Source organism: Mirounga leonina, unplaced genomic scaffold (assembly GCF_011800145.1).
Source record: "Mirounga leonina isolate KUSES-001 unplaced genomic scaffold, KU_Mleo_1.0 Mir_171, whole genome shotgun sequence".
NCBI classification, from domain to species: Eukaryota; Metazoa; Chordata; class Mammalia; order Carnivora; family Phocidae; genus Mirounga; species Mirounga leonina.
Genome location: NW_023270436.1, coordinates 405,227 through 426,661, shown reverse-complemented (window position 1 = coordinate 426,661; position 21,435 = coordinate 405,227). Strand labels below are relative to the sequence as shown.

The following is a 21,435-nucleotide window of genomic DNA, read 5'->3' as shown; positions in this document are numbered from 1 at the left end:
TGACAGCGGCAAAGCTGGACAGACCCCGGAAAGACGTAGTCCTAATGGCACCCTGGAGATCTCCACTGAGACCCCCCAGGGAGCAGACCTCTCATGAAGCCTTTCACCCAGATCCAGTCAACCTCGCGGATGTGCCCACAAACACGAGGAAATGCCAGGGCCGGTCCTCCGAGCCCCACAGCCTTCCCTTCCTCCCTCACGGAGAAATATAAACATGAGGGGTTGGGAACCCGCACCCTCTGGCCTCCCTCCACCCCTCCAGCTTGTCCTGTGGGTGCTGCTAGTCTGCCCTGCTCTCCCCCTCCCTCAGGCCCTATTTTTAAACTCCTGTTCTCTCCTTACACAGTCTCTTCAGCAATGGAAACTGGAAGCACCCTGTGCCCCTCAACCCCGTGCCCGTCTCCACATCCTGCCCTCAACTCAGTCCCATGATGGACACGGCTGTGTCTCTGGCACCCATAACTCACTCTTAACTGCATCGAGTCTCACCTCCCTCAGCCTCCAAACTCTTGCCATCCTCGTCCCCAGAAATGCCCCCTGTGGCCTCCCAGGATTGCCGCCTCCTCTGAAGGCCCCCACCTGTCCTTTACTTCTCCTCTTGAGAAACCATTGATCACCATGCCCCATGTGAATGGGGTTCCCAGACCTGCTTCCTCCCCCAGACACCAACATTCCCTGTGCTTCACGTGCCCCTGGCCCCCCTGTCCGTGGATCCCCAAGCCCACCCCTCTTCAATCCCATCCTCATTACGACTTGGCCTGCCCCTTCCAACACATGCACCATAACGCCAGGGCTGCAGAGCAAACAGATCAAGCTTTAAGCGTGTCAGCAGCGCCTCAAAATTCACCTCCCTACAGATACAAGAGGCCCACAAGGCCTCCTTTCTCTCCAGCCTTCCACCTCAGCACTCTGAGCCCCCTCGAATGCCTATCTCCAGCCTGGACACCCCTGGCTGCGGCAACCCCACCTTTGTGGGGGGCTCCCACGGCACCAAGACCTCACCCAACCTGGCTTTTCTGCTCTGGCTTTCCCACCAGGTCTGACACTAACATGTTTGCTGGTAGAAGGGATAATGAGCACACAACAAAAGACAGCACGTCCCCGGACCCAGCCAGAACCGCACGCACTGTCCTCAAAGATAATGGGAGCTGCTTCTCAGAAGCCACTTTCCTCCTTCAAAGGGAGGTGGACAGGACCAACGTGTGCAAGAAGGGAGCTTTGGACCCTAGTCACAGAAAGCCCCCGAGACAGTGCGATGAGCTGCGGGGCCTACCTGAGACAGTCCATGTGGATGCACTGGGAGGCCTTGTACTCCCCCTGGCTGTCCTTCTGGAACCCTATCTCCTGGTACATGTTCAATCCGTGGACCGCTGCTCTGGCCTCCACAAACGGCCTAGGGATGAGGGCAGACAGATGGGCACACAGGCAGTTATCCTTTAGTTCCCTCCTCAGGAACAGGAAGATTGCCCCCAGCAGACCCCCAAGCAGACCCAGGAACGCCCACACCCACTTCTCCTCAAACGGGGCGAGGTGCCTCTCAGGCCACCAAGCGGCGCTCCTCCTACCCTCCTCCCTCCTCTCACAGACTCTTTTCGTCTTAACCGTTAGTAAATGAGCATATTCACACCACCATGCAACATCCCGTCCCAAACACATTTTGGTTACTCACAAGACATCAGACTTACCAGTCAAAAAAGTCACCATTGTAGGTGACCATGATGGTGGGTTTGGTCTCCTGGACATGTTCAAACCATCTCTGGATTAGATGAACCTGAATTCAATGATTCTTAGCTGTCAGAGGATTTCTGTTTCTTTTCAAGCTGTTTCCTAACACCCCTCCCAAAGTTCAGGAAAAGCAGGGACCTCATGTCACTGTTCCATTTCCATACCCACCCAGTGCTTCCAGTGTGAATGAGGACCCCGCCGCTAAACACCCCATCCAGCACGCTGCCATTCTGATTACATGAGCGCTGAGTCCTCTTCCTCCCATTTCACCCCAAATACCTGGCAGTATCCCAAAGGACACCTTTTTTTTTTTTTTTTTTAAAGATTTTATTTTTTATTTGAGAGAGAGAGCAGAGCTAGAGACAGAGCACAAGCAGGGGGAGTGGCAGGCAGAGGGAGAGAGAGAAGCCGACTTCCAGCTGAGCAGGGAGCCCGATGCGGGGCTCAATCCCAGGACCCTGGGATCATGATCTGAGCCAAACGCAGAGGCTTCACCGACTGAGGCACCCAGGCGCCCCACCAAGGGACACCTCTTTACCTCATCGGGTTCATTGAAGACACAAAAAGGTCCTTCATACTCTGGCTTGGGGGTGAACTCGAAATCTTCAACATCTTCTGAAACGATCTCCCTGTTGGTGATGAGGTAGCCCTGGGAAGTGCGTGAGCCATCGGCATGAGTTAGGACACAGAAAGCCAAAACACACCTCTCCACTTTTGGCCCAGAAGCTCCTGCTACAGGCATCTGCAGCAATGGGAAGGCACCGCAGCTCTCCCAAGAAGAGCCCTGAATGTCTCAAGTTTCTGTTGGAGGAGCACGGCTGGTTCGTTCACTTTCCTGGACTCAACTCACTAATTTTTCACCCAAAATATACTAAGCATAGAGTGGATGCTGCTCCGGTTTAGGGACTAGACAAGGTTCCTGCTCCTACGAAGCTTACATCCCAAAAGGTACCACTTACCTGACCATCGATCATATAAGAAATCATCATAATCTGGTCAGTCTCAGGGTCGGGAAACTTGAGGGGCAGTTTGGTCGTCTCGATGTCAAATGCCAATACCACAGGGTCCTGCAGGGACACAACGTCTCATTAAGTTGGAGAGAAACCAAGCCGAGCTCTAGAGATCCCACTGGTCTTCTCAACACCTACCACCTCCACCTCTAGCTGCTAAGAGTCGAGCTGCCACAGGGAGAGGTTCCAAAAGAAGTGAGACAGGCATTTTGGGGTTGACTGAGCTATATCAAGAATGCCATGATTCATGGATGGCATAAAAATTTAAACACATACAAGAGATTAGAGCATGACAGGAAAATCCTAGAATTATGGAACACTTGAGTCTCAACGTGCTTGAAAATGCATGACCTTATTTTGACCTTTATGACAACCCAGAGAGATCGTGGTACAGAGCTGACATCTCCGTTTTGGAAATGAAAAAACAGGAATACAGACTTGCCCAAGAACACAAAGCTGTCCCTGAACCAAGGCCTTCCAGTTATAAATCCATTTTTCACCACATCACTTTGCTATCAACCACCTAAAATGGAAGACAGAGCTTTCCCTCAAATGTTCAGATCCAGCCCAGCTCAAACACGGACATCACATCGTGATGTGTAAGCACAAAGTGAAATTATACTCGGTCAGAAACAGACAAAAAAAAAAATTTTTTTTTCTACAACTTTTTTAAGAAAGTATTTGAGGAAAAAGAAGAAAACAAATCTCTGAATCAAATTCATCCTTCAGCACCGAATGAGCTCTCTCCAGAAACAAGTGGAAAAGTCAGGATGGAGGAAATGCAAGCAGTACTCACGGGTCGTTCAACAAGGTCATCTCGTCGGGCGATTTCCACAGGAAAGGCACTTCCTCGGTATCTGACATTGTACCAATGAGCCTGCAGGACGGGTAGCACGTTAATAAAGAGCTCTGCATCTGTCCCAGGAGGTGTATTTCTCTACGGATTTATCCTTTCAGGGTCACCTCCTGACTGTCCAGCTGCCCGAAAGGGACGGCCCACTCACCACATGGATCTTCAGGTCAATGGAGAGGCGGATGTGGTAGGGCACATCATACTCCCGCATGTCCACAATGTTATCCAACTGGTCGGTGACCTTCTTAGAGGCTTCCTCTTCATCAATAACCACACTGCCCCCTTGCAGAACACTGCAAAATGGAGAGAGGCCAGCTTATTCAACTATACTCTGCTTGGGGTCGGAACAGGGGGAAGACCAGAGTCCACGTGGAGTAAACACAGAAGGTAAATCGAGGTGGCAGAGATGACCAGACAGGCCCTTCTTAAAGATGACCTCAGATGACACCGTCCCACACCAGTAGGTCAGACCGGAAATTCCGTACACACTTAGGACGTGTATTTTATAGGATGGAAGTTAAAAACTTAAAAAACTAGGGTGCCTAGGTGGCTCAGTCAGTTAAGTGTCTGCCTTGGGCTCAGGTCAGGATCCCAGGGTCCTAGGATCGAGTCCCGAATTGGGCTCCCCTCCCTGCTCAGCGGTGAGCTGGCTTGGGATTCTCTCTCTCCCTCTGCCCCTCCCCATGCTCACACTCGCTCTCTCTCTCAAATAAATAAATCTTAAAAAAAAAAAAAGTGGTGTCATTGGGAATCCAAAATGTCTTCATTTGGATTCAACTCAAACTTCAGAGCCACAAATCCACCCCTATGTAAGAAACAGGTGTAGCTAAGATACCACCCAGGAAACCACTACTTATTTAACGCAAATGCAGCACATAAGGAATCCTACCTAGGCTGGGGCACCTGGGTGGCTTGGTTGGGGGTTTGCCTCTTGATTTTGGCTCAGGTCATGATCTCAAGACGGTGAGATCGAGCCCCATGTTGGGATCCGTGCTGGGCGTGGAGCCTCCTTAGAATTCTCTCTCTCCCTTTCCCTCTGCCCCTCCCCCCTGCTCACACTCTCTTGCTCTCTCTCAAAGAAGTAAAACAGATAAACAACTAAAAATTTAAAAGAAGAAATTCTACCTAATTGCTTGCGTGTTTCTACACTGAACAGAGCTAATCCTTAAGGTAACTTCATTACTCAGTTTTCCTGCTTCCTATCCATCCTGTCAACGTAGGGAACATGGGAAGCAGTCCTTGTGGACCGCCTGGGGGCTCTGCTTACGAGAAGGCTTACCAGGAGAGCATAGCTGTGTAGGCATCATGGGCATGGCCCTGCTCCCGGTTCTTCTTCACGGCAGGGGAGACATCCTTCCTCACTCTGACAAGATCCTCCACGGTGTTGAAGGATAGCTTAATGTAATTTCGCTTCAAACCCACCAAGTGATTTGGCTACAAAGTGATGAGATTGTGCTCATGAGTTCAAGAGAAAAAGGACTTTATTGGGGTAAGAAAATAAGGGGAGAACAACTCAAAGGTAAATACATGAGTAGACCTGTTCGCAAGTCGAAAGCATCTTGTCCAACTCTGCATGTGGCACAACTAAACCACCAGAGTTCTCTACGAGGACGTACGCACAGGCACCAAAGCCCCATCATCCATACACCATCCCACAGATGCTAAACTTGGCCTCTTCCATCTCACCCCAGGGGCAAGGTAGACCAAACCCATTTACCCTGGAGGGTCCCGGTGATACTCACCAAGTCCAGATCCTCTTTGGGGACAGTCTCTATTTTAGCAATTTTACCCTGAAACTTCTTGGAGAGAAAAGATGAAACTTCTCGTTCACAACCCTAAATCGAGATCAGAATGAAAGAACTTCCTATTAGTAAAATCTACTGTCTTCCTTGCCCGTTTCTCTAGAGGCCTCTTTACTTTCAGTTCTGAAATACACACACACAAACACCCCCCCCACACACAAAATGAGGCACAGGTCATGTGACCTGATTCTATGGACCACAGACTTACCTTTCTGGTTGCAATGTAGAAATACGGCTTGTAGGGCAAGGCCACCTGCAAGAGCCACCAACCCATTCAGGGGCAATGAGAAAGAAAAAAGGGAGATAAGGGAAGACAGGCTGTTTGCTGCTATCCCCACAAGCTGCCCAGATCTAACGTATCTTTGACCTTGACACCTCTTACAAGGTGATGCAGTCCGGAATTAGCACCTGCGCATACGGCAGGGGCAAAAGTCTGAGAGACAAACTACTCCTCCCTCGGGCTTTCCAAGTTGGTTCTCTATGACATGGTAAATGGAGACCCGTGTGGCTCCAGGGGGTCCGTGTCCCCAACAGGCTTCGGGCAGCTGCACACCAGAAGCCTCTCAACCCCTCTCCTCCCGCTTAAGTGAACACCTGCCACTTTGGACCCAGCTACATCTCATCTCTGAGTGGGTCTTAGCTTCTTGGGGTTCAAGACCTTACCTTAAATCTGCTCCCATCATCTTGAATAAAGTAGTAATCCACTGCACTGACTAAGCGTTTGTCTTCATCTAAAACCTCAGTCTACAAGAGAATCAGTCAACACGGGCACCAAGTTATCCCCTACGCAAGTACAAGGACCCTCCTGCTCCTCCTCTGTGGGAAACTGAGCAGAGACAAAACCTTTCTCCACCCCCACATAAACATTCCCCATCCACAAGAACTGCATCACAACATCTTCCAAGTGTGGATTTCTCTCAATCTCTCCCTCATTCTTGAAAACTTTTTCTAGGTTAACAGGGACCCCCCTGAGTCCCAGTAGCTTCTTTACAGCCCAGTGATGTTGAAGAAGAAAGAAGGAGAGCTACGAACAATCCCACCTCCACCTGCACCACCCACTCTTCCAAGGCCTAAGCCAGCAGCTGCCCAGGTGCTTACAGGGTGCATGTTGATGAGCCAGCCTGTCTTCTCACCAGGCTCCTTGAGTCTCTCAAAACCAAACCGCAAATCCATCTTATCTGTCCACTGACTGCGTTCCAGGCGCTTAAGTGCCGAGACAGAGGAAGAGGGGCCATCATCCCTGAATAAAAGGAGGGAAAACCTGTCTTCACCGATCACGACTCTTATCTATTCCCGAAACCCTCAGTCCAACCAGTGTAAGCATTTTGGATGCAACACAGTAGATCCATCCCTGAAAAACCTTATATTTGGCAAACAGTTCATTAAAGTAACAGAAGTCATGGGAAACATGACTGGGGCAGCAGCCTCAAAACCTGTTCAACTCTGTAACCAGAACACTGATAAAAACAACCATCATGGCTAGATGCTTCTGCCTTATGGGATATTAAAAATGTACAGGGGCACCTGGGTGGCTCAGTCAGCTCAGTGCACGACTCTTGATTTTGGCTCAGGTCATGATCTCAGGGTCATGAGACTGAGCCCCGCATTGGGCTCTGCGCTGGGAATGGAGCCTGCTTAAGATTCCCTCTCTCCCTCTGCCCCCTTCCTGGGCATTTATCCCAGAGGGAGGAAAACTCACATTCATACAAAAACTCATGTGTGGGGGCGCCTGGGTGGCTCAGTTGGTTAAGCGACGGCCTTCGGCTCAGGTCATGATCCTGGAGTCCCAGGATCGAGTCCCGCATCGGGCTCCCTGCTCGGCCTCCCCCCTCTCATGTGCTCTCTCTCATTCTCTCTCTCTCAAATAAATAAATAAAATCTTTAAAAAAAAAAAAAAACTCATGTGTGAACATTCATACCACTTTATTCATTATAGCCAAAAAGCGGAAACAACTGAGATACTACCTACAGGTAAATAATCTATGTCACATCCATCCCCATGGAATACTATCCATCAATAAAATAGAAAAAACTTACTGATTTGTGCAGTAACTTGGATGGATCTCAAGAGTATTATGCTGAGTGAAAAAAGCCAATCCCCCCAAATTATACACTTTATAATCCGAATTATGTAGAGTTCTTGAAATAAAATTAGAGGTGGAGAACAGATTAGTGGCTGCCATGGATGAGGAAGAGGGAGGAATGAAGGTGGTTGTGGCTATAAAAGGGTAGCATGAGGGGTCCTGGGGATAGACTTGTTCTGTGTCTTGATTGTGGTGGTGGTCACAAACACACAATGTGCACAGAACTAAATACACGCACATACATAACTGAGTATCCATGCATTGCATGAACATCAATTTCCTGGTTGTGACCTAGCGTTCTAGTAACTAAGATGATACCACCGGGGGGAACTAGCTTATACCCATAAGGGATATAATGGGATCGCTGTGTAATTTTTTTTCTTAAGATTTTATTTTTTCTTAAGATTTTTATTTATTGATTGATTTGACAGAGAGAGAGAGACAGCGAAAGAGGCAACACAAGCAGGGGGAGTGGGAGAGAGTGGGAGAGGGAGAAGCAGGCTCCCCGCTGAGCATGGAGCCCGATGCGGGGCTTGATCCCAGGACCCTGGGATCATGACCTGAGCCGAAGGCAGATGCTTAACCAACTGAGCCACCCAGGCGCCCCTTAAGATTTTATTTATTTATTTGACAGAGAGAGACACGGCGAGAGAGGGAACACAAGCAGGGGGAGTAGCAGAGGGAGAGGGAGAAGCAGGCTCCCCGCTGAGCATGGAGCCCGTCATGGGTCTCAATCCGAGGACCCTCGGATCATGACCTGAGCTGAAGGCAGATGCTTCACCAACTGAGCCACCCAGGCATCCCCTCTCTGTGTAATTTCTTACAACTGCATAAGAATCTACAATTAATTCAAAACAAAAAAGTTGCTGCTTTGTATTTTTATTTCTAAAATCAGTTCTCAAATTTATTATTAGTTTGTTTTTTGGCAAAATGAAATTAACCGTATCTACCACACAAGATTTTCATGCATGTTATAAGGAACAATGAAAACTGCAAAGCTCGCAGCACAGTACAAAAAACAAGAATTTTGATGACCAATTTGGACGGGATTCTAGTTCTGCCTAAAACCGAGCAGCGACCAATCATACACATATGATAAGCAGATAGGCTTCTTTGTATACAGTGGGTACTCAACAAACAGCATTTGCGACATTTATTAAAGATCAACACAAAGATAAGAAAATATCTACTTTTGTTGCCTACAAGGTAAACTTCTGCAACGGACACATTATCTGAAAGAAATTACTTGAACGATCTGCTCAGACTTGTTTCCATTCACAAAGCGTGCGCCGGGGAAGCGCTCACTGACCGCCGTCCCGGCCCCTTTGGGGAACACACCGCCCAGTCCCCCGCACGGCCCCGGGGGCGGCCCCGCGCGCGCACGCCGCCCAGTCCCCCGCACGGCCCCGGGAGGCGGCGCCCAGTCCCCCGCACGGCCCCGGGGGCGGCCCCGCGCACACGCCGCCTAGCCCCCCGCACGGCCCGGGAGGCGGCGCCCAGCCCCCCGCACGGCCCCGGGAGGCGGCGCCCAGCCCCCCGCACGGCCCCGGGGGCGGCCCCGCGCACACGCCGCCCAGCCCCCCGCACGGCCCCGGGAGGCGGCGCCCCGCGAGCCGGGGGGGAAGGGAGGCGAGGAGCGCGCGCGCGCTGTGATCGCGGTGGAGCGGGTGTCCCGCCCCCACCCCGCTCGGCAGGCGCTGACAGGCGGCCCCATCGGCTCCGCCGCCGAGTCGCCGACCGCGCTCCCACAGAGCCGTCTGTCCTCAGCGCGCGGAAGCCAGAGCGAACGCAGGAGGGCCGCGCCGCTGGGTGGCGGCCTGCGAAGGACCGCCGCGGCTGCGCGCCAGGAGCCCCGCACGAGGCAGTCCCGCCCGCCGCCCGCCGCCCGCCGCCCGCCCGGGAGCCCCGGCGCCCCTCACCGGCTGGCCTCGCCGTCCGGGCCCGGCTCCGCGCGCCGCCGCCCGCTGTTCCTCAGAACCATCGCGCCGCGCCCGGACCGCCGCCGCTCTCCCGGGGAAATTTGGCGCGCTCCCACCAACTCTCGCGAGAGGGCGGAAGCGCCCGCCGCCCAATCGGGAGGCTCGCCGCGCCCCGCCCCACCGAGCTCCTATCGCCGCGGGCGCCGGAGGGGAGGCGGCCTGCTAGGGACTCAGGGAAAAGTGTGCGGACGCGCGAGCCGCGCACGGCCGGGTCTGCCCCGGGCCGCGCTGCGGGCCGCGGCGGGGCGGGAAACGGGAGGCCGTCCCCGCGCCCCGGCGGGCGGGAGGCGGGGTCGGGGGCCGGGCGGCCGCGGCGCGGCGGTGGCGATGGCGCCCGCGGCGTCGACGCTGCGGGCCGGGGCCGGGGCCGGGGCCGGGCTCGGGGCGCTGCCGCAGCGGGCGCTCGCCCAGTACCTGCGCGTCCTGCGGCTCTACCCGGTGCTCACCAAGGCGGCCACCAGGTCGGCGCGGAGGGGTCGGGCCCGGGCGGGGGGCGGCCCGCAGCTCGGCCAGCCTCGGGGACGCAGCCCCGTAGGCGCGTTGTGTGCGGGGATTTGAGTGCGAAGGGCGAGATGCCGCGAGTCACACGACCCCGAGCCTTGCTCCAGCCGGAGAGCTCGGCGTAGGCGGCTGTGTGCGTCCGGTTCTGGCGGGTCGTTGCCAGGGAGCCGGACCAAAGGAACGCACGGACCGAGGGCGTGAGGCCCCTCCCGAAGGTGCGTGCGTCCGGCCCACCTCCCCTTGGCGGCCGCAGCCGGACGGCCCGTTCCGAGGTCAGGGGCGTTCGGCTCCGTGTCTCGAGCGGCACCCTTAGCCTGGGCGGGGCGGCAGGTGTTTGCTTGCCTCGTCTTCGCAGCTCTGCACCTGGGGGAGAGGTGACAGCAGGCCCCTGCCCCCGGCTCTGCCGGTCCGTTGCACCCTTTGATATGAGACATCGTTCTCCTTCGTCGGCTTTAATCGGTTAATTTTGTAAGCTCAGCCCCTCTTATTAAATGCAGCCTTTCATAAATACGTACAGCATGCTTCCGGGGTGTGAAGCACCGGCAGTCAGATAGGTAGGGAAGGTCCCTACCCTCAGTGGGCCTTCTATTCTAGTGAGAAACTAGACAAAAAGCAAGATAAACAGGGAGGTCAGGGAGGTTTTATCCGAGGAGGTGACATTGGAACAGAGACCTGAAGGAGGGAAAGCAAAAGCTCTCTGGGCAGAGGGTACCCAGTGCAAAGGTCCTGAGGGAGGAGCAAGCTAACAGTGGAGCGGTGGAAAGAAGGTCTGTGTTGCTGCAGAAAATGAACAGTGAGGAAGGGACCAGGTGAGAAGGAGGTGGCCGAGGATCAGATCAAGAAGGTCCTTATCAGCCGTACAAAGAGTTTGGGATTTTTTAGCACACACAGCTTATCAGAAGGTAACTATAGACCAAACCTTGGAGCACCTGGGCCCATCTCCACCTTTCTACTGAAATTTATATTGTGGTAATTGTAGGTTTACATGCGGTTGTAAGAAATAATACAGGGAGATCCCTTGCACACTTTGCCCAGTCTCCCCCACTGGTAACATTTTGTAACCCTCTAGTGCAGTGTCACACCCAGGACACTGGCAGGTGCAGTCCACAGACCGGGGGTGTGTGTGTGTGTGTCTGTCTGTGTGTGAAGTTCTACTTTGATGTAGGAACCTCACACCGGGGCTGCTTTAGGAAGGACTCATCTCTCCCCATCCCACGCTGCTCTCCGCACAGCCGTGCTGATTACATACAGGAACGGGCCACCCTCCTGCTGCTTTCTCCTGTTATCTGATTACATCTCTGTCCACAGTGGCATTTTGTCAGCACTTGGGAACTTCCTGGCCCAGTTGATTGTGAAGAAGCGGGAAAAAGAAAACTCCCAAAAGCTAGATGTCATTGGGCCTCTCAGATATGCCATTTATGGGTGAGTTCCATCAAGGGGCTGGTCTACCCAGTAGCAGACTGATTGCAACAAAGCGAGGGTGTGAGACCAAGTTTCTGATATTTCAGAATTCCTAATTTGGAGAAATAATTTTTTTTTAAGATTTTATTTATTTGACAGAGGGAGAGACACAGCGAGAGAGGGAACACAAGCAGGGGGAGTGGGAGAGGGAGAAGCAGGCTTCCCTCGTAGCAGGGAGTCCAATGCGGGGCTCGATCCCAGGACCCCGGGATCATGACCTGAGCCGAAGGCAGACGCCTAATGACTGGGCCACCCAGGCGCCCCTGGAGAAATAATTTTTAAAAAAGCATTGAAGTAATCATGGGAAAAAATCAGAATGGTGGATAATGTGAACTTGTTTTATGGTTTTCCTTTTGAATTGCTCGGGTGGGGGTGGCTGTCTTCATTGGGCTGAGAGATCTGAGGGCAGATAATTCACCTAAACCTAAGTTAGCCTTCAAGACACAAAGACCATGAAAGAGGAAAACAGACTCAAATATGGTCAGTTGTTTCCGTTATTTTCATAGTGTAAGCATCCAGAAAATAAATATTTAGGTATCCTGAAAAGTGTCCAGTTTCTGAACCACTTTTGGAATTGCAAAGACCACAGAGATTCAGTTTTACCAATTAAGTCTTCCCTGAGTTCTCAGGCCAACAATAGTGTTTGTATAGATGGATTATTTTGAAGTCTTTTGCAACAAGAGTCATTTTTTCAATTTAGAATTCAGAAATATCACTTTATATTTGTAAGCATGTTGGTTGCGGTCATCACAACTTTTCCATAATGTAGTTAAAGCCATAATCACCCTGGAGGGAGGGAGTGTGTCAGAATCCCCTGGGAAGTGTTACTCACAGTTTCCATCTTCAAGACTTCTGTTCCCTCTCAAGGCCTGTCTAGCTCAGCCGGTGGAGCATGCAACTCTTGATCTTGGGGTCTTGAGTTCGAGCCCCACGCTGGGTGGAGGGATCACTAAAGAATAAATCAAGTTAAGACTCCGTTCCCTCTCACTAAGGACCCCTGCTCTAGGCCACTTAACCTGTGGAAGGAGGAAGCAATAGCTGAGAACCACTTGTGTGAGGACTTCCAGTGTCAAAAATTGGAAGAACCCTGGGTCCCTGCGCATCTTTTTACTGCTGAATTTTACAGAGCTACGGGTCTGTTGTACCAGTAGATGCGGTGGCTGTGTTCAGTCGTGTCCCAAGTACTCTGCACTTGGGAACACACAGGGTCAGTACAGACCAGCTAGTGCATGGCACCAGGTTTCACTCTTGCTAACTGCCCAGGAGGGTTTGATGAAAAGCTCTGACACCAGCGATGCATCCACTTACTCATCCTTGAGCACCTTCTCTGAGCCAGGCCGTGTTCTAGGCACTGTGGACAGTGTGTTCACGCCCAGTGAACAGACAGGCACAATCCTGTCCTGGGACGGTTACCTCTATTCAGCAAAGAGGGTACCGTATGACTAAACAGATGAGATCATGACATATGGTGACACAGGCTATGAAGACAGTGAGGCAGGACCTGGACTAGAGTGTGGCCGGGACAATGGTGGGTTCATTGTCCAGAACAATCATGAACAAAGTCTCCCAGCCGACGGTGTTGAAAAGGACCTGGCCACATGGAAATTGATGGGAGATCCAAGGCAGGTCTAGCAGAGACAAAAAAAAAAAGAATGCTTGAAGCAGATTCAAAGAAGTCCTGTTTTCTAGAAGGACCACACAGACCTGTGTGGTCAGTGATGGGAGGCTCCAGGGAGGCAGGGTTTAGGATCTGGGGTTTGGGGGTGAAGCTGGACCCAAGAAGGGCACCCCCAGGGAATGGCAGTCCTGCTCACCCCCACCGTGGGGCCTCAGGTTCTTCTTCACAGGGCCACTGAGTCACTTCTTCTACGTCTTCATGGAGCACTGGATCCCTTCCGAGGTCCCCTTGGCTGGGCTCAAGAGGCTCCTGCTGGACCGCCTCCTCTTTGCACCGGCCTTCCTGTTGTTGTTCTTCCTCATCATGAACTTCCTGGAGGTTGGTCTCTGCCATAGCTCTTTGTTTGGCTCAGCGATTCTTATCCTGGCGTCTGTGGGTGGAAATCAGAGGGCCTGTGAACTTTTCGGTACACTCAAACTGAAATTCCTCACTTCCCTTTATGAACGTCAGACACAGACCACGGTCATGTCAGCAGTACCTGTTGGTCCACAGTGAGAAGTCACAGGCATCTTGACACCACGCGTCATTTGTTACAGAATACCTTTTATGTTTCGTGGCCCCTCCTACCTGCCTCAAGTCCTGTCACTGTGTCAGTAAGCAAGCACATCTACTCATCTATCCTAAGATTCTTTTCCTGAATATTTTGAAAGGTGTATTTCAGTATAGTTGGTTCCTTGGTAATCCCATATATTTTATTTTATACAAACAGGATTCTGAGAAGGGGGCCCGTGGGATTCATGAAACAAGTTTCAGACTCCCGATGGCATTGCAGAACCCTGTGCTAACTCAGTCCTGAACATCCCAAGTGCTCTGAAGAGGTTAACATAGCACAGATTTAAACCATCACAACCACCACATGAGAGGTGTGTTCGAGCAGAGTCACCAGGCATGTCTGTTGGTTGTGCCCAGCCCAGTCCCTTCCCAGTTCACCTCTACCCCCTCCCCAACTCTGCAAACACCGTGTGCCCAAGATGTGTCATGTTCTGCCCTGAAAGTAATTGTCCCAGCCAATCACAGCAGCTTAATCCTTCTCCTTCAGGTTTTACTTTGAAGCAGCATCTTGAGTTCGGGTTCCTGAGGAGAAGACCCCTGTGGTTTAAAGTGTTCGGGGGGGGGCGGGCAGGAAAGATGCTTCAACTTAACGGGTTAGTAATAAGTCCCTGATAGTAAAAAGAGGTGTTGGGCAAGCCCTTAGGAAATCTGAGGTAGGGGGAAGCGAAGGGCACCCACGTCCCTTTTATCCTTCCAAATATGAAAGGAATGTATGTTCATCAAAAGATGAGAACCCTGAATACATATGTCATAGGTGACCAAAGTGTGTAAGGTACCCAACACATAAATGATCTATGTGGGACCACATTATACCACACACACTCTAGATGCTTCTGCATCTGCATTTAAATTTTTTTTTAATTTGAATGTAGTTGACGCACGATGTCATGTTAGTTTGAGGTCCACGGCGCAGTGATTCAGCTACTCTGTCCTCCGTGCTCAGCCTAAGTGTCACCACACAACTCTAATTACAGGACCACGGACTCAATTCCCTGTGCTCTGCCAACGTCCAGCATTTTTTTGATCATAGATAATCACGTTTGGACTGCATAGTATTCCACCGTATGCCTGTCCCTTTTGTGTAAGGGTTCCTGTTTGGTTAATTCCCAGAATTGTCCAAAAAGGCTGTCCTTGCTTGTTCTTCCTGCAGGGCTATAGAATAGTACAAACTGCTGACATTTATTGAGCACTTGCTCCAAGCTCTGCATTGAGTCCTTTGGGTCATTTGAGCCACAAGTCAACCCCATTTTTGAGGAAGCTCAGGGCCACGGCTTGAGTTCCCATAACTTGCGAGCCCGTGAGTCCTGTCAGAACTAGGCTTTGTGACCCCAGAGCGCCCAATCCTCGCAGATTTGTCCTCTGGGCGAGGTTTGTTTCCCCACACTCTTGACAACCAGGATTGTATTTTTCTTTTAAATAGTTGGCAATTTGATACATAAAAAATAATGTATGCATATTTATGAGGTTGAACATCTTTTTATATGCTTACTGTATTAACTGCTTATTTTCTATCAGTGTTTGCTTTTTTCTCACTGATTGTATATTTGTATATATTAAGGACATCAATCCTTTGCCAAATACAGACTGCAGATATTTTTCCCATTTTTCAGGTTTTTGTCTTTTAATTGCAGATAAAGTTAAACCTTTGAAGTTATATAAATAAAGTTTATTTATAGTGTGTTTCTCCATACAGGAGTTTAAAAATTTTATGTATTCAAATCTGTCATTCTTTTCTTTTGTAGGCTTCCTTCAAGGAAGATACTGGGAATATGCTCCTTTACTTTATTCTTTTATGATTTTATTATGTACATTTTGACAAACACAAAGATAGTGGAAATATTCTATATTTTCCTCTAGTATTCTTATTTTTTTATTCATATGTGGGAGATATACTTTTGTCTTGTTTCTTTTCACTTAAATAGCAAATTGTCTTGTTACCATTTATTGAACAATCCCCCCGTACTTTGAAACGTCCACTTTATCACGCTCTCATTCCCATATGTGCAATCCATTATCTGGACTCTCTGATCTTTTGCTGGATTCTATGAATTTCCATTGTATGTCTTTTCTTTTTTAGCTTTTAATTACCATCATTTCATAGTATTTTTTTAAGTCTTTAGTAATTTAGGCCTCCTCTTGCTATTCTTTTTCAAGATGGCTATTATGCATTTATCCTCTCAGATGACATTTAGAATCAATTTATTGGGGTTCATTTTTTTTAAACTTCAAGTTCTGCTTGAAAATGCGTCCATTTTGGAGATTATTTTGGGCAGAACTGACAGCCGAGGCATACATAGCCGTTCTGGTGCCCATGGCCAACTGCATGGATCCCGCCGTTCAGTCAGCCTGCACAGAGTGATGAAGGTCCATGAGGGCCCTGGGCACTGCCTCACTGCTGATGACTTCCCAGCCGGGTGGTTGGCTCCTTAGGGCCGCAGCGCTAATTAGGCACACAGGTGTGCTGTCTACATACAAATGGAACAAAATCCACAGTTTATTTTTTATTTATTTTATTTTATTTATTTATTTATTTTTAAATTTTATTATGTTATGTTAGTCACCATACAGTACATCATTGGTTTTTGATGTGGTGATCCACAATCCACTGTTTTCGTATAACACCCAGTGCTCCGTGCAGTACGTGCCCTTCTTAATACCCATCACCGGGCTAACCAATCCCCCCGCCCTATTTTATTTTATTTTAAAGGGATTTTATTCATTTGACAGAGAGAGACACAGCGAGAGAGGGAACACAAGCAGGGGGAGCGGGAGAGGGAGAAGCAGGCTCCCCGCTGAGCAGGGAGCCGGATGCGGGGCTCGATCCCAGGACCCTGAGACCATGACCTGAGCCGAAGGCAGACGCTTAACCCACTGAGCCACCCAGGTGCCCCCAAAATCCACAGTTTTAAAAACCATCATGTTAGGGTTTGGAGACTTGTAGACCTTGGCACCCCAGCTTCGGTTCTGAGGACAGTGGCCACTGCTCACCATCCACACCCTTCCTTTCCAGGGGAGAGACGCAGCTGCGGTCGCTGTCCAGATAAGGAGAAACTTCTGGCCGGCGCTGTGCATGAACTGGCAAGTCTGGACCCCGGCGCAGTTTGTCAACATCAACTACGTCCCTTTGCAGGTGAGGGCCAGCCGGCACCATGCAGAACCAGAGGGGGCCTCATCTTCCACCAGCCTTGTTTTAGCTTGGACTGATTGGCGGTTTTCTCTCTGCCCAGAATCAGTAGCAGTTCCAGATTTGGACAGAGAAAACAGGTGTCCACACCTCATCCACTGGTCCCAGAAATGTTTCTGAAAAGCCCCCAGTCCAGGAGCAGCTTGGATTTTCCAGGGGTGCAGTATTGCCAGTGCCTGGCCTCGCGGGTCACAGTCAAAAGTGCATGCAGGTGCCAAGCAGTGCCAGTGCCCGGCAGGATGTGCAGGGGAGGCACGGGCAGCCTAACCTGCAGTGAGGTCAGCACACACCCGGGGAGCAGGCAGACGGTGGGACCTGGGGTGGGGCAGTCCTTGGGGTGCCACACACATGGGGTCCCGTACTTCTGGGCACCGGGGGGGGTCGCAGTCTGAGGTGGGCTGCTGAAACTGCCCCACGCAGCCCCACCTCCTGCTCTGAGCAAGGTGGGAGCCTGGAGGGGCTCTAAGCTGCAGGAACGGCTCACTGGGGCAGGGCTGAGGGGCCTCGCCATTGTGCACTGCTTTTACACACCAAGGACAGCTCGTGTGTGTCCAGCCCCAAGACCATACGCAAGGTTGGAGATACGCTAGAGGGGCTCGGCACATCTGTGTGCTCATGGCCTGGGTTTATTACAGCCCCGAAGGAAAGATACACCACTGGATCCTAGGAATCCATGCAGGCTTCCTGTGCTCCCTCCCTCCCATGAGGGTCACACAGAGCAAGCGCTCACCAAAAGAGCTTTGGTACCACCAAACGCAACAACATGTAGGCCATGTTTCTGCCCAGGGAAGCCCTGTAAAGACGCAGCACCTAGGGTTTTTTGGGAGGGCTGGTCACGTAGGCATCCTCTGCCTGGCACACACCAGACTCCCAGGAGAGCAAGTGCTCAGCGTGAACTGTGTTATTTTAGCAAGTAGTCCAGGCCTAGGGAGCCATTCTTATCAGTTGGGGAAAGGTGGGAACTCTCAGGAACTCGAACTACCCAGGCCCCAAGGAAGGGCTAGCCTCTCAAACAGGCCTTTCCAAGGACTGCAACCTTAAGCTTTTTTTGCACACCATTTAAGTAACCTACTTGTTTTCACCCCTGCTCTAGAGGGGAGAGACCTGGGCAGAATTCCCTTGAGTTGCAGCTCCATTGGAAGGCTGGGAAGAGGGGAGGGAGGTGCAGGCTGGGTGGTTACACACACACACACACCAAGGAGTAGCAGAAAACCAGGAGAAGGCAGTGACACACAACCACAGATATTGCAGGGTTAAAGCAAAATGAGAATCAGTTTCATTGGTTTTAACAATGATCTTATCAGTGATGTTCCCAAGAGCAATTTCAGCTCCATGAGGACTAAAGCCAAACTGCTGTGAATTGAGTGGTGGATGAAGTAGAAATCATAAGTCTGCAAAATTCTCTCAAGAAGTTTGTGAAGAAGTGGGGAGAAATGATGGGAATGGGCTTTGAAGCGAAGAGAGGCCATATGCTACCCTAAAGAGGGGGGCATGGGATTTGGGCAGAAGCAGAGAGGTGCTTTAGACAGAGGCCCTTCTTTACTAAGACAGGAAAGAGGTGCCTGTTCACTGGGGACGCCCGTGTATACCTTCTCTTTCCTCTGGGAGGGCAGAGGGCAGGGCAGGGCCAGACTGAGGGGAGAGGAGGTAAGATGGGTTTCTTGAGGGGAGTAAAGACACGGTAAACTTGTAGAGAATGACAGAGGGAGCTGACTGGAGACCCTCCTGTGCATGGGCATAGGGCCCCAGGGCAGCAGGGAGGATGGAGGTTTTCCAGGGAGTACAACTAAGGAACAAGAGGGGAAGGCAATGAAGGCCCTGAGCCATGGATCCTAAAGTACATAGAAAAGGAAATAAAGATATGGAAAGGCAGAATGGCTGAGGATGTGAAGGGATCTATGGATGGGAGAGTGGGAGAGCCTGGAAAATGGGACCCTCCTGGACAGCCTAGGGACAGAAAGCTGGGAGGCTGTGATTAGTTTCCATTTTAGGTGGTTGCAGGTGAGTGCTTAAGGGGCAGTGGAGTTTATTAAACAAATATTTACTGAGCACCTACTGTATGCCCCACTGCTCTAAACTCTAGGGATACAGTGACTAACAAGATATAACAGACTGCTGCTTTCATGGAGCTTATATGTCAGGGAGACTCATTGACTAGAGGTAATTTCAGGTGGGAGTACCTCCAACAGATCATCAAAGCAGGGTCATGGCCTGGGCTGGCGGGGTATCACCGGTGGGCTTGGTGAAGCCACCACATGATGTCCAGTCCTGGGGTGAGAAGCTGAGCCAGGAGCGAGTGCTCAGTGAAGGAGGACATAGGACAGTTACTGTCTGTTTTCCCTACTGGCCTGTAACATCGCTAGGCACAGACTGTCCTGCTCACCCCTCTAGCACAGTGCTTTGTACGAAGGAAAGGCTCAGTGAATACAGTAGTGGGTGGATGGACTGACCAACGAATGAGCTCTGTCCTGGGGGATCGGTGACTGGTAGATAGAGTCAGGGCCTCACTGTGGCCTGTGTTCTCTTGGCAGTTCCGAGTGCTTTTTGCCAACCTGGTGTCTCTGTTCTGGTACATCTACCTGGCCTCTCTGCGGAAGTGAAGAGGACCTGGAGTGAATGCAGACACACTGCCCATGTGGGTCTAGGGACCCACCTGCGTAGGGTGAGGGAGCAGAAACAACCTAGTCAGGACTTTATCTGACTCCACATCATGTGATTGAAGATGGAGAAACAAATCTTTTAACATAAGAACTTGTGTTTTAAAAAGGCAGTAACTATCTTCAGGTGATGCTGCCTTAGAGTCAGAAAATACAGTAGTGTTGACTTCACTTGTCACCTTGAATTGAATTAGGACGACAATAAACTATAATGCAGTTTCTTCTGTGGTGATTTTAATTTTTCAGAACAATTGTGTCACTTTGGTAGAAATGGGTGGCCAGAGGGCTGCCCTCAGATTTTTTTTTAACTAAAAAAAAATTGTGGTAAAATCTGTAATACTATTGCATGCCTACATGGAGCCACTGGAAAGGGGCCCTTCTAGAGCAGGACTTTACCCTGACATTTGGAGGCCCTGTGAGAAGTGTATGCCACCCTTTCCGCTGACTTTTTTCTGCTCTCTTACTGTTCTTTTGTTAACCCTCCTCCTCGCCTTTTCTCACTCTCAGTATCCCATTCTTGTTTCATGGATACAATATCCTTGGATCTTAATTTTGTATTTTTAAATTTTTTTTGTATTTATATGCTGTTTCTATTTTCTCAGGGTTCATGGGGATTTTTTTTCCATTTGTTTTGCTCTGTTTTTCTCAGTCAGGATTTCCCCAAAAGTCTGCTGATTGTGCATCAGTCTTTAAGAGTTGGAGACACTCAGGCAGTACCCTCACTGTGGGCTGACAAAGCAGGGACCCGGTTTTGTTGGAGATCACCCATTTTCAGTAACTGAGGCCTTTTCTCTTAGACTGGCCAGTTTCCCTAGAGAGGAATTCTTTAATTTCTTGCCCAGGGGAAGGGTTGTGAGATTTTAAAAAATGTAAGTCAGATTATGTCAACTCCTAACTTAAAAACCTACAAAGATGACCCAGCAATTCCATTTCTGGGTACATACCCCCCAAAACTGAAAGGGACTTAGAGATATTTGCACTCCTACGTTCATAGCATTATTCACGGCAGCCAAAAGGTGGAAGCAACCCAAGTGTCCATTGACGGATGGATAAACAAAATGTATTATATCCATAAAGTGGAATATTATTCAGCCTTAAAAAGGAACCTGTGACATGCTACAACATGGGTGAACCTTGAGAACACTATGCTAAATGAAAGGAAAAATACCATGTGATTCGACTTACATGAGGTCCCTAGAATTGTCAGATTCATACAGACGAAGGGAATGGTGTGTGCCAGAAGCTGGGGGAGGCAAATAGGGGATCAGTGTTTAATAGGGACAGAGTGTCACTTTGGGAAGAGGAGAAAGTTCTGGAGATGGATGGTGGTGGTGGTGGTGGTTGCACAACAGTGTGAATGTACTTAATGCCACAGAACTATATGCTTAAAACTGGTTAAGACTGAGGCGCCTGGGTGGCTCAGTCGGTTAAGCATCTGCTTTCAGCTCAGGTCATGATCCCGGGCCCTGGGATCGAGCCCCGCGTCGGGCTCTCAGCCTCAAGGCTGGGGCTCCTTCCAGTGCCCCCCAAGGAGTGGTCCCACCCCCACCCTGCCCATTCAGTCTTACACGCATTCACAGGCACACACACACACCCCACAACAGGGTCACACACAAGCACACACACACACTCCCCTCCACCCTGTGGCATGGTCACAAACACACAAGTGGTGTGGTCACACACATAGAGCCCCATGACCCCGTCTCTCTCACACACACAGGTCCCACAGCCCTGTCTCACACACACATATACACACCCCGCGGCCCATCTCTCTCTCACACACACACACCCCGCCGCCCCGTCTCTCTCTCTCACACATGCACACACACACACACACCCCGCCGCCCCGTCTCTCTCACACACACACACACAGGCCGCGCATCTCTCACACACGCCCCAACGCCCCGTCTCTCTCTCTCTCTCTCTCTCACACACACACACACACACAC

The 21,435-nt window shown here is 50.6% G+C and overlaps 2 protein-coding genes and 2 long non-coding RNA genes across 4 annotated transcripts in view; 2 read left to right on the top strand and 2 right to left on the bottom strand.

The window, feature by feature from the left end:
• The window catches only part of POLE (DNA polymerase epsilon, catalytic subunit), a 47,335-nt gene extending 37,861 nt beyond the window's left edge, over positions 1 to 9,474 (bottom strand). Inside the window, exons 1-12 of the mRNA XM_035016780.1 lie at positions 9,394 to 9,474; positions 6,489 to 6,630; positions 6,054 to 6,134; positions 5,599 to 5,643; positions 5,331 to 5,423; positions 4,868 to 5,022; positions 3,740 to 3,881; positions 3,532 to 3,612; positions 2,685 to 2,792; positions 2,264 to 2,374; positions 1,686 to 1,771; positions 1,274 to 1,393 (exon numbers count right to left, since the gene is read on the bottom strand). Coding sequence (XP_034872671.1) covers positions 1,274 to 1,393; positions 1,686 to 1,771; positions 2,264 to 2,374; positions 2,685 to 2,792; positions 3,532 to 3,612; positions 3,740 to 3,881; positions 4,868 to 5,022; positions 5,331 to 5,423; positions 5,599 to 5,643; positions 6,054 to 6,134; positions 6,489 to 6,630; positions 9,394 to 9,455 — 1,226 coding nt within the window. The 5' untranslated portion in view covers positions 9,456 to 9,474. The remainder of the gene's footprint in view (positions 1 to 1,273; positions 1,394 to 1,685; positions 1,772 to 2,263; positions 2,375 to 2,684; positions 2,793 to 3,531; positions 3,613 to 3,739; positions 3,882 to 4,867; positions 5,023 to 5,330; positions 5,424 to 5,598; positions 5,644 to 6,053; positions 6,135 to 6,488; positions 6,631 to 9,393) is intronic.
• A 295-nt stretch (positions 9,475 to 9,769) lies between these two features.
• PXMP2 (peroxisomal membrane protein 2) lies at positions 9,770 to 19,712 on the top strand. The gene is made up of 5 exons (XM_035016779.1): positions 9,770 to 9,914; positions 11,263 to 11,376; positions 13,249 to 13,411; positions 16,656 to 16,775; positions 19,361 to 19,712. The coding sequence occupies exons 1-5, from the start codon at positions 9,781 to 9,783 to the stop codon at positions 19,427 to 19,429; spliced, it is 600 nt and encodes a 199-aa protein (XP_034872670.1). The 5' UTR covers positions 9,770 to 9,780; the 3' UTR covers positions 19,430 to 19,712.
• The window catches only part of LOC118018353, a 13,702-nt gene continuing 5,344 nt past the window's right edge, over positions 13,078 to 21,435 (bottom strand). The window contains exon 2 of the long non-coding RNA XR_004681376.1: positions 13,078 to 13,463. This is a non-coding gene — a long non-coding RNA (uncharacterized LOC118018353). The remainder of the gene's footprint in view (positions 13,464 to 21,435) is intronic.
• LOC118018352 lies at positions 13,418 to 14,757 on the top strand. Its single transcript, XR_004681375.1, has 2 exons — positions 13,418 to 13,682; positions 13,803 to 14,757. It is a non-coding gene; the product is annotated as an uncharacterized LOC118018352 (long non-coding RNA).